General features: G+C 38.4%; 1 protein-coding gene across 4 annotated transcripts; it reads right to left on the bottom strand.

The window, feature by feature from the left end:
* Nucleotides 1-1081: 1081 nt before the first annotated feature.
* prlrb (prolactin receptor b) lies at nt 1082-10212 on the bottom strand. 4 transcript variants are annotated; one of them, XM_074639118.1, is made up of 9 exons: nt 9846-10212; nt 8122-8231; nt 7412-7544; nt 5717-5886; nt 4044-4210; nt 3764-3905; nt 3570-3666; nt 3407-3476; nt 1084-2254 (listed from the first exon to the last, which is right to left on the bottom strand). In XM_074639118.1, the coding sequence occupies exons 2-9, from the start codon at nt 8180-8182 to the stop codon at nt 1619-1621; spliced, it is 1476 nt and encodes a 491-aa protein (XP_074495219.1). In that variant the 5' UTR covers nt 8183-8231; nt 9846-10212; the 3' UTR covers nt 1084-1618. The 4 variants fall into 4 exon arrangements, with proteins under 4 accessions (XP_074495221.1, XP_074495219.1, XP_074495220.1 ...); XM_074639117.1 differs by having other exon boundaries at nt 1085-2254; nt 8122-8210; nt 9846-10210; XM_074639120.1 differs by lacking the exon at nt 9846-10212 and having other exon boundaries at nt 1082-2254; nt 8122-8219.
* Between the last annotated feature and the right edge of the window lie 964 nt (nt 10213-11176).

The raw sequence follows: 11176 nt of genomic DNA, 5'->3' as shown, positions 1-11176 counted from the left end.
AAATTAAGGTTTAGAACTGCACTATGCAAAGTGCCATTCAACACCACACAGTGCTTCAAATGTGCAACAACATTTTAAAATATTTTGTCTGCCATCTTTGTTGATATAAAACAAAGATACTAATTGATTAGATGCCACCTGTGTGAACACATTTGAAATCTCTTAAATCCATCAGCTACAAAATGATTTCTTTTTTTAATCCCTTGTATAATGTGATATAAAGTCGCCTCTGTAGATTACATGTGAACTGTTTCATTCCAAAATGATAAACATAATTTATTAGCAATTTCAAAGTCCTTACTTAAATACATTTTTTAAATCAATTAAGAAAATTAAGAAGATTTTCAAAAAGGATATATCCTGTGTAACATTTTGGAATGAAACTCAATATGTCAAATGAGTTATAGGAACAATCCTTTTAAAATCAGTTTCATTTTAATAATCTTGCAGAATAAATAAACTGTTTAGTTGATCAGACTATCATGTTTATGTGCAGTCTGTTTATTTTCTTCCAGATAAATCTTCAGTTTAACTGGATCACATGAAAGCACAATTTTATGAGCAAGTATGACCAGATACGCTTTTTGCTTACAGGACAATATGTCACCTCATTTAAAAGTTCTGTTGTGGTGTTGGTGTGATGACTGAGAGAAGCAGGACGGAGAAGTCTCTTTCTTTTGTACACATCCCAGATAAACCAGAAAAATTAGAGTTTCAGAGACTTTGTGTCCTGCCTTCTGGTAACTTTTAAAGAATGAATATAACAAAATAATACACTGCAACAGCATTTTAATGTTAAATAGGCCTAATTACTTTACTTTTAATTCTCAGGAATTAAAACTCAATTTTCCCCTCTGCAGTGAATTTGTGTAAATATCTGGCATAAAGTAATATTCATCAGTTTGTATTAATTCATTCATTTTGAGTATTTCTTTCTCTTGGTACTCTCTGAAGGTCCTTTCAGACAAAACACAACCACAGCACCACTGTGCTCTGAAACCCATTACGTCTAATGGCAAGCGCCACGCCACTACAGCTTTTCACTGCGTCGAGCAAAGCCCGACTTTAGGCGCTGCATGCTGTGTCCCGAGCATCTCTTCCATCGGGAAACGACATTTGGTGTAGCTCTATAGTCGTCCGGGTGGAAACAGTAGGGCTTATACATCTGTAAAGCAGAAACAGGTTGAGATAACGGAAAAAAAGGTGTGAAAATGTGTCATAAATCGGAAGGAATACAGGAGAAGTGTGACCCCGGGAGGAAACCAAGAGGGCAATGAAAAATGGGAGTCTCCCGGAGAAATCGGGAGGGTTGGCAAGTATGGTTGGTGGCGCTCAACATGGTCATAGACTGGGTGATGCGAAGAACAACTGAAGACCAACCCAAAGGCATCATGTTGTTGCTCTTTTCTACACTTGAAGATCTCGACTTTGCAGACGACTTGGAACTGGAAAAAAACATCCCGTCTCAGCAACTTCGCACGGCAAATAGGACTGAAAATCAGCAAGAGTTTGTATATCTTGGAAGCACTATTAGGTATGATGAAGGAAAAGGTCGGGATCACCAAATAAATAATAATAACAAATCAGTCATTTGTATCTGGACACATAAAACAAAACTCTACATTAAATGTGGCGCAGGGACGGTATCTACATATCCACTGTCGATGAGCTCAGTGCACACGTGAGGTTTTCTTGGCTTCTGAAGGGCACAGTCTGTGTAGTGGTTTCCCTTCTCTCTACAGGATGTGTCAACATTTTGTTTCTGCAGGAAGACCGTGTTGTCACTGTCCACCTCTTTCACCCTGCTGTAGTCCTCTGGTATGTTCTCTTGTTCTCCACAGCTCTTAAATGGGACGTTCTCTGTGTTGAGGATGAGAATATTGTCACCGTTCCCGTCTTTCACTCTGCTGTAGTCCTCCTGTTTCACACCCACCCCCTGTATGTTTTCCACGTGTCTCTGAATATCCACATAACCGCTGTTTGTGAAGGGTTTGGTGGGGTTTTCTATTTCATTCTTTCTTCCCTCAGCCTTTTCCCAGTCATTTTGGCAGAGAGTTGACTCCTTATAATGGATTTCCGATTCTAAGTGGAAGCCATTGGGAATAATCAGGCTTTTCTTCCTTTTTTGAGAATTGGAGGGATCGAAATTTTCAGTCACGATTAGGTACTCCTCCATCTGGTCCTTCCAGGCCATAACAGGAGGAAAGCTCTGGTTGATGATCAGGGCACTGTCGACGTCTTCAGATCCCCCGCTCTGGAAGTTAGTTAGAGTTAAAGGATAACTTCGGTATTTTTCAACCTGGACCCTATTTTCCCATGTTTTTGTGTCTAAGTGACTAATAGAGACAACACTTTTTGAAATTGGTCCAGGATTGAAGGAAAACGTTGCAGCCGCCAGCCGCTAAACAAGCTGTAATTTAATCATTAAGAGCAACCGTCAGTTTACGTCCACTAAAAGTGTCCCTTGTTTTTGACACTGACAGGCTCAGATTGTTATTATAAGTGTCTGACAACATTATGGAAAAGACCCTACAGAGAAATAAAACGTTTTTCTTACCTTTTGCTTTCCGTTTGTCTTTGTGTCATGTGATTTGTTGCCGGAAGACAAGACAGTGGAAACATGAGTGAGAGTTGGAGGAAGGAGTGCCGGTGTTGTCAGAGTTTGTTGTGTTAGATAATAGAAAGTGTAGCTTAGTGTTATCTAAAAGATCTTCAATGTCATGGCTGAATATTTAGCTGATTTCCACAATGTGGATGCGACGCAAGATTTAAGAGCGAGGCTTCTCTGAGCGAGACAGACAATAATAAACAGACCGGATCAAGTGAAAGGTAAGAAAATGTCTCTGTAGGGTCCTTTCCATAATGTTGTCAGTGGCAAAAACAAGCACTTTTAGTGAACGTAAACTGACGGTGCCAGGTTGCCCCAAATGATAACATTACAGCCTGTTTAGTGGCTGCCGTCTGCAGCGTTCTCCCTAAATACTGGGCCAATTTCGCAAATTGTTGTCACTTAAGAAAAAAACGTCTGCACACTACTCCATGCCACAATATTTTTGTTGACTACGTTTCGATCCTGCTTGAATATCCATATTCTTCCATTTTTTCAAACACTATGACCTGACGAAGATCCAAGCAGGATCGAAACGTAGTCAATACAAATATTGTGGCATGGAATAGGGTGCAGGTGTTACCTTTTTCTTTACTGACGCTATTCTGATAACTTCGCACCTAGGTGATGTCCGTATAATTAATTTTCTTCAACCTATAAGTCACTTAAACACAAAAACATGGGAAAATAAGTTCCAGGTTGAAAAAATACCAAAGTTATCCTTCAATGCAGTAAATCATGACCTCACCAAAGCAACTTTCTGCGTGTGTTGGGAATACAATGCAGAGTCAGAGTTACCTTGAGAAGTTGAGCATCAACTCCTCTTATCTTTGGACCAGGAACAGGAGGCAGAACAAAGTGCTTCACACTGGGGAACAAAAGAAAGTCAGTCAAATTCTCCTCATCATCTTGACTTTATATAAAGAGTTATATTTAAATCTTTTTAGCAGGAGATACATACGATTTCCTCTTCATGACCAAGATGCACACTGCTGTTATACATGGAATTGCAGAGAGGATAGAAACCAATATCCAAAATGGAATCTCATTCTGAAGATCTAAAAAAAATAAGCATTTTCAGTGATAATTAATACTTGTAACGGTTGCTACTGTACCTCACCATAAAGCCCAAGGTTTTCAGCATCTGAGACTTACAGTTAGGGATTTTCACACAGGTAGTGTTGCTCCACTCGCCCCAGGAGCCGTGGTCTAGTCTGCAGCGAACCTGCACCGTGTACACCACCCCAGGACTGACGCTGTACAGGCTGAAATGAGTTTGTGTACCTGACGTGTACTCCTAGAGGAAAATAAATATGAATCACCACTTTGACCTTGTACCAGATTAAAATCACATTTGTGTCAAACAGTAGATGCAAATACAGTGTATGAGCAAATGATTGCACAGTTGTTGTTTTTTTTAACATTTACAACTCACCTTCCACTTGTTGCTGTTATCTTGTCGGACTCTTAGTTCGTATTTAATGGTGACCCAGCCGGACTTGGTGTCCGTGTTAGAGGGAGGCTCCCATCGGACACGGAGACATGGACTGTCCTCTCTCTCCTCCACCAGCAGCGTTACATTTTCAGCAGCGTTGGGCTTCACTGTCGAGCACAGAGACAGAACAAGACTCATAATATGCTCACAATGGCAATGCTAACATGCTGATGTTATGCAGGTATAATTTTGATCATGTTCACAGTCTTTATAGAGCTGCAATGATAAAATCAATCAATAGTTTGAATAATTTTTAATAAAGAAAAAAAACCAGTTAAAATTCTTTAATTCCAGCTTCTTAAATGTGAATATTTTCTAGTTTCTTTACTCCTCTATGACAGTAAACTGAATATCTTTGGACAAAACAAGATATTTGAGGACGTCGTCTTCGGCTTTGGGAAACACTGATCAACATTTTCTCACATTTTATAGACCAGACAACTAATAAAATACTAACCAAAAATAATCAACAACGAAAATAATAATTAGTTACAGACCTACATCTTTGTTTAGCATATTAGCATGCTAACATTCGTTAATTAGCACTAAAAACAAAGTATTGCTGAGGCCGATGGGAATGTCAATTTAGTAATTTTGCAGGTATCTGGTCATAAACCAAATTAAAATGTTGACCTGATGTTGGCAACAGCAGAAAAGTCAGGGGGTCACCGAAGTGATTAAATTCCTCCTGAGGGAATATTATGTGTGTACCAAATTTAATAGCAATTATTCCAATATTTGTTGAGATATTTCAGTGGATAAGTGAAAACTGACTTGTCGGTGTTGCTAGAGGAAAGGTCAGGGGGTCACTAAAGTCATAATGATTCATATCTGGGGATCATGAATGTCAAATTCATGTCAATCCATTCAATAGTTGTTGGGATATTTCAGTCTGGAACGAACAACAGACCAACATTTCCATGGGGGCTTGTGTGTCTTTACAGGGTTACAAGAGGCGAAAATAAGTAAAGTAAGTTTAGATTAGTCAAAACCTATTGCAGTGGAGTTACTATTTTCTTACATGGGACAGGACTCTCCTTACATACTGTATATTGTAAGTACAGTGCATGGAGGTCCCATGCACAACTGCTTACATAACCAAAACAAAAGCTGTGAAATTTGATCGGAGACTGTACACAAGTTTTACACCGGGTACAAACCAGTTCCTCCTCATTCTGCTCAGGGTTTCATTTGTGCCTCGTGTCCGCCACGGAGTACTTTTCCATTCCTTACTGAGCTCAAGAAGCCTGCATGGCTAATAACCCTGTGCCAATCATTAGCTGGATCAATACAGATACACTTCTGCTGTCTTCTACTCTAATGAATACACAGATTGAGTGGTTGTCAATAGTTCAACGTGTATCACTCCCAGTGTGACACAACAACACTGTTGAGTTATTATTATTCTTCGTTTTAGTTTTCTTACTTGCCTTCATTTAAAGGTGCAATTGTATTGTTTATATCTTTATCTTTACTTAGATTTTTTTTTGTGCAAATAGGGGACACATCTGTGTAAATGGACAGGAATTATAACTCCCTATCTCTCTCCTGAGGTTTGATTCATTCAGCTCGTCTAAATCCTCTTTTTTGGGGGGGACAGTAACAAAACTTACCGATTTCCATCACGTCCATCTTTAAGGGGTCTGACGTGGCATTCCCCAGGGCGTTGGAAGCCACCACTGTCAGGTAGTAGTCGACCCAGATGGAGGTGTGGTTCTTGTCAAAGAAACAGGAGTTCCTCCCCGCCGACCGATAGTCCGGACACTCGTGCGTTCCCTCTAATCTGTACGTGGACAAAACAAGACCTGTACTGACCTCCTGACACTGCTCAGGGCATTCTGTATGTAAACGACATCAGCATTGTAAAACTGTGCTGTGGGCAATAAATACATGTTGACATTCAATAAAGACGTACATGGCTTGACTAACAATCAGATAAGAGTCCAGTGTGTGATGTCCACATAGTTTCCTCACTGACCACTGCAACATGTGGTGCCTTCAAATGGGGTCGTGTTTACCGTGTTCACGAGAACCCTCCATATGAACGCCCCCCTTTTGTCGTATTCACAACCTCGTATGTTGAACGTTTTTGAAAGCTCAGAGTTCATAAGTTGTGACGTGTTTGTTGACGTTGTCATGGAAGTTCATTTTTTGTTGCATAATAAGTGAATATATTTAGATTTTAGTCATATAGTGTTTTTCTTCATAATTTTATAATAGGTCTGAGGAAAATGCTGATATATCCAACGGCCTCATGTTTTTCCTCTGTCATTATGCCTTTGCATTTACTTCATTATTTTACCTGCTTGCTGGCTTGCTAAATTCTCAGCCTCTGTGGCCTCTAGACGCCGACAATAACGTTAATATTGCCGTTGCTTAGCAGCGGTGTTCTCACGACTTAACCACTTAAACGCCAAGCATATTGTGTACACAACTTCCCATGATGTAAACACAAGCTCACAAGTTTCATTTGAAGGCACCAATGATCCCAAATGTAATCATCAGATTTTCTGAGAGGTTTTCTGAACCTAAGGTGTTTAAAAATTGTGTCCATACAGAAGCATCTAATCATCCAAATTGAATTAAAAAAATAAAATGTTTTGTGCTATGGCTCTGTGAGGCTGTACTCAGACACAAATAAATGCTAACATCAGCTTGCTAACATGCTGATAATTAAGACTAAACAAAAGCTAGAGCTGAGGCAGATGGGAATGTCATTAGTTTTGCAGGTATTTGGGCATAAACCAAAGTATGAGTAAACGTCAGTAATCAGGAACAGTTAGGATTCATCCTCTGGGGACCTTGACTGTCTGTACAAAGCTTTATGGCAATCCATCCACTAGTTGTCAAGACTGGATCAAAGTGGTGGACGAACCCAACTGACGCTGCCGATCCTTGAAAAGTCTTAAACTTTGGCAACTCAGTTTTGGCGTTTTCCCCCAGGCCAGGACGAGTGAGGGTCACACAGGTGAAGCGTTTCAAGTCTGCAGGTTTACTTGCACAGCAACAAAGATTTGTGCTCAGATGACTGAGCACAAGTGTGTGAACAAGAGAGCCAGTATTTTTCCACTCGCTTTCACTTGCTATCAGTGTGGGTGATAAACTCTTGAGATCTTAATGGGGCATCTGGTGGTTTAGACACATACAACATACTGTGATTGAAACCCTGGTTCGATTGTTTGATGTGCGTCATTCCCCTCTCTCTCTCGCTCATCTTTCCTGTATCTCTACCGTGACCTGTTGATAAAGGCAAAATGCAAAAAAAAAATGAAAATGAAATTGAAACAAAAGTTAGTGATTGGACTGACCTTTCTCTCTCGTAATACAGGTGATGTGTGGTGGGCAGCCCTCCGTCAGAGCCCGGCTCCCACCAGCAGGTGAACGTCTCCTTCTCAGGGGACCTGCAGCCGAGCAGGACTGGTTTCCCTGGTGGAGACATGCCTGGCAACACATGTGACCAACAAACATCAGCTCCTAATTTCCAAATTTAGCACTAATGTAATAAAAATAGATCATGATTTAAATGACAAGTTAAAGAACTGGTTCACCCAAATTACATAAAATATCTTCTCACTTCCCTTTAACGGTATATAGTAATGCTAAATAGATGGTTTTGGTTGTATTTGCCAAGGTTTTGAAATAGGTGTATCTAAGATTTCAGTGATTTTCCATAATTAATTTCCCCGATAACCTGAATAGTCTACAGAAGATGCTGTGAACAGTTTTCAGTTAAATTTATTAAAATTATTTTATTTCTTTTTTTAGTATCAGCTCCTATGCTCAAAGAAAATAAAATAATTTTCTTTGAGCGGTGGTGTAAATATAATTTTTCAATGCTGTGAGCACTGTAGAAATCTCAGAGGCAGATCTCCAAACCTAAACAAATAAAACCAAAACTATCACTTGAGGTAAGTGAATTTTTGGGGGTATTTTAGTGAACTGACCCTTTAAACAACATGTTGTTATAAGCTATAGATAATGTCATGATTCAAGTCATGATTCAAGCCTGTCAACTTACTGTTAGACTCTACAGCTGCAGACAGCAGCAAGAGCAGTGCCACCCAGAGATCTCTCCTCATCCTGGGACAAACTGTCACACCGTGTGCCCTGAAAAAGGAAGTGACATCACTAGCTTGTGGTTAACAAGGTGAGAGAAACCCGTGGCTTGGCTGCGTGTCTTGTTTTGACATAAAACAAGGAGATATGAAGGGAAAATAACAAGCATAACCAATGATTGTTTGTACATGTTGTAGCCCACACATACGGGCTGATGAGACATCATATATTATAAAAAAAAAAGTGTGAGAATTAACATGAAAGTTATAATTTGACAGCAACACCTTTTTGTTTAAGAAGGGAACAGTGCAACATTACCCAAAAAGAGTTATAAGTTAACAAAGACAGATCAAAGGTGAGGCTGGTTTCAAAAAGAAACTGTGAAAAGGATTAGGCTCTTGTGTAAAATCTGTAAAAACAAATCTTGAATCTTCAGTTCAGGGATAAATACTTCATCAAACGCTAATGAAGATTTATGACTGAATATAATTCAGTCATAAATGTTCATTCCCAGGGGATAAATACTTCATCACACGTGGTTTAAAATGCTTTATGCAATTAATCATCTGAAGTGGTGTGGGAATGTTTCCTCCAGCCTGTAATTTACAGGATGCCACAAAGGAGGATACACTTTTTCACAGATTATTTTTTTAGTGACAACAAGCTCAGTTTCATGCACAGACAAGTTTTAACAGGATCGCTTGAGCAAGGCGGGATCTGGATGAGGATTATGTTTCAATTCTGACGGAAGACAAGCAGAACTAGATGTTAAAAATAATACCCAAAGCTAAATAATCAGCTTTACACTCAGCGTAAGCAGCGTCTGGGATTTTCATATGTACTATAATATTATTTAAAATGTTATTTGCTGATGACATTTTTTATTCTCGTTGAAACCTATACCTCACAGCCATTCTCATAATGAACTAGACATATCTAAACGGCTAGAGCTGAATAAACTTTAAATGTAATACTGTAAGAGAAATCATTATCTTTCATTTGTAGTGAGTGAGTCAATATAATACAATCTCTTAGAAAACAAGCTGCAAATCCTACATTATTATGATTTACACCAAAACAGAAAAATAAATATCCTGTTTATTATAAGACATGCTGAAATTCTGTACCATTATGTTAGTAGTATTATTCCCTGCTGTATACCATTTAATATGTTACTGCAATTGGGCGAGTACACAACATACCACAGAGATTATGAAATTTTATAACAGTATCATATTCGATTAAATGATCAGCAGAAAAGCAACTGATGCCTATAATAATTTCCTTTAATAATTAAACAAATAGGTTTCTATTAATTTTGTTCTTGTTATGGTGGACAAAATAATAAAACATTACACTATAATCCAATTTTTCATCATATGGCCACAGAGAATGTGGTTACAATACGACTTTACACCCCTTTTAACATAAACTGAGCATTATTATAGGCTAAATTACTCAAGGGGGTAGTAAGCCTAATGTGTTCATGCAGTGTCTACCCCCCTGCAGACCTACCTGCAGACTTACCTGCGAGCACACACAATAAAACTCAAACAAAAACGCCATTACAAATTGCTAAACATATCTAAGCTAGACTACTTTCAAATGCATTTATGCCAACAGTAAAAAAATAAGTAAAAGTATGTGACACAAATAAAGATTATTACAGCTCAGGTGTTCTCTCACCTATTCAGGACAGGTGTCGACCTTCGCTACATTTAGCCAAACTGATGTTGACACAACGACAGAGGAGAAGTAGCCCTCTTCTTCAGTCATCATATGACCACAGACAGTCTCTTCACACCTGTGTCCGACACGGTCTGATGTGATGTGAGGACTAGAGGTGTCCTCTGGGTCATGAAGGGGAGGGGTTGTGACGTCATGATCTTGCCTACCTGAGTAACGTCAAAGAGTTAGAGAGAAGCAAATAGGCGAAACTCCGGTCTTTTTTTGACAACAGCCGCTGCCGCCATTTTGGACTTACTTAAAATATGATAATGAAACACGCATGACAATATGTTGCTATATTGATAACGACGGAGTATTAGGGCCACATTGAAGAAAAAAAAATCTGAGATTTCAAGGATAGAGTCGTAATATTACGAGAATAAAGTCGTAATTTTACGAGAAAAAAAGTCGTAATATTATGAGAAAAAAATCGTAATTTTTCGAGAAACAAAGTCGTAATATTACAGTAACAGAGTTGTAATTTTACGAGAAAAAAGTCGTAATATTACAAGAATAAAGTCGTAATTTTATGAGAAAAAAAGTTGTAATATTACAGAAACAAAGTTGTAATTTTACGAAAAAAAGTCGTAATATTACAAGAATAAAGTTGTAATTTTACGAGAAAAACAGTCGTAATATTACATGAACAAAGTCGTAATTTTACGAGAAAAAAAGTCATAATTTTACGAGAAAAAAGTTGTAAAATTACGAGAATAAAGTCGTAATTTTATGAGAAAAAAGTTGTAATATTACGAGAATAAAGTCTTAACTTTAAGAGAAAAAAATACTTTAATCTCGCAATATTACGACTTTTTTTCCCGTAATATTCTGACTTTATTCTGTAAATCTGAGATGTTTTTTCCCTCAATGTGGCCCTAATACGCCATCGTACATTTGCTCTTTGGCCCTCACTACATTAGATTTATAAACTATAAATTTAGACTATAATCTGTGCGGATCCAGACGGTACGGTGGCCGACGCGAAAACGCGAATAGCCCGAACTAGAGCAGATGATTCGCTTCGTGTGTGTAGTTATATAAACGTCTCATTCTAAGGTAAAAAAAACACAACGATTCTTTATTTTCAAGTTTATACACTAAAGAAAACATACGTATTAATATTTTATTTCATTTCTTCCTCCGTAAATGCTACACACTGTTCATTTAAGCAGCGAAATACTATTAAATAATTGTACAATTCGTATTACAAAAAAAAACAACGTTCACTCGCGGTGTCTCATCTTGACGCTGATACACACTCTTTGGCAGCGGCAGCCTGCAGCTACGTG

This window comes from Sebastes fasciatus, chromosome 6 (genome assembly GCF_043250625.1).
Source record: "Sebastes fasciatus isolate fSebFas1 chromosome 6, fSebFas1.pri, whole genome shotgun sequence".
Taxonomy (NCBI): domain Eukaryota; kingdom Metazoa; phylum Chordata; class Actinopteri; order Perciformes; family Sebastidae; genus Sebastes; species Sebastes fasciatus.
This window is presented reverse-complemented; position numbering and strand designations above follow the sequence as displayed.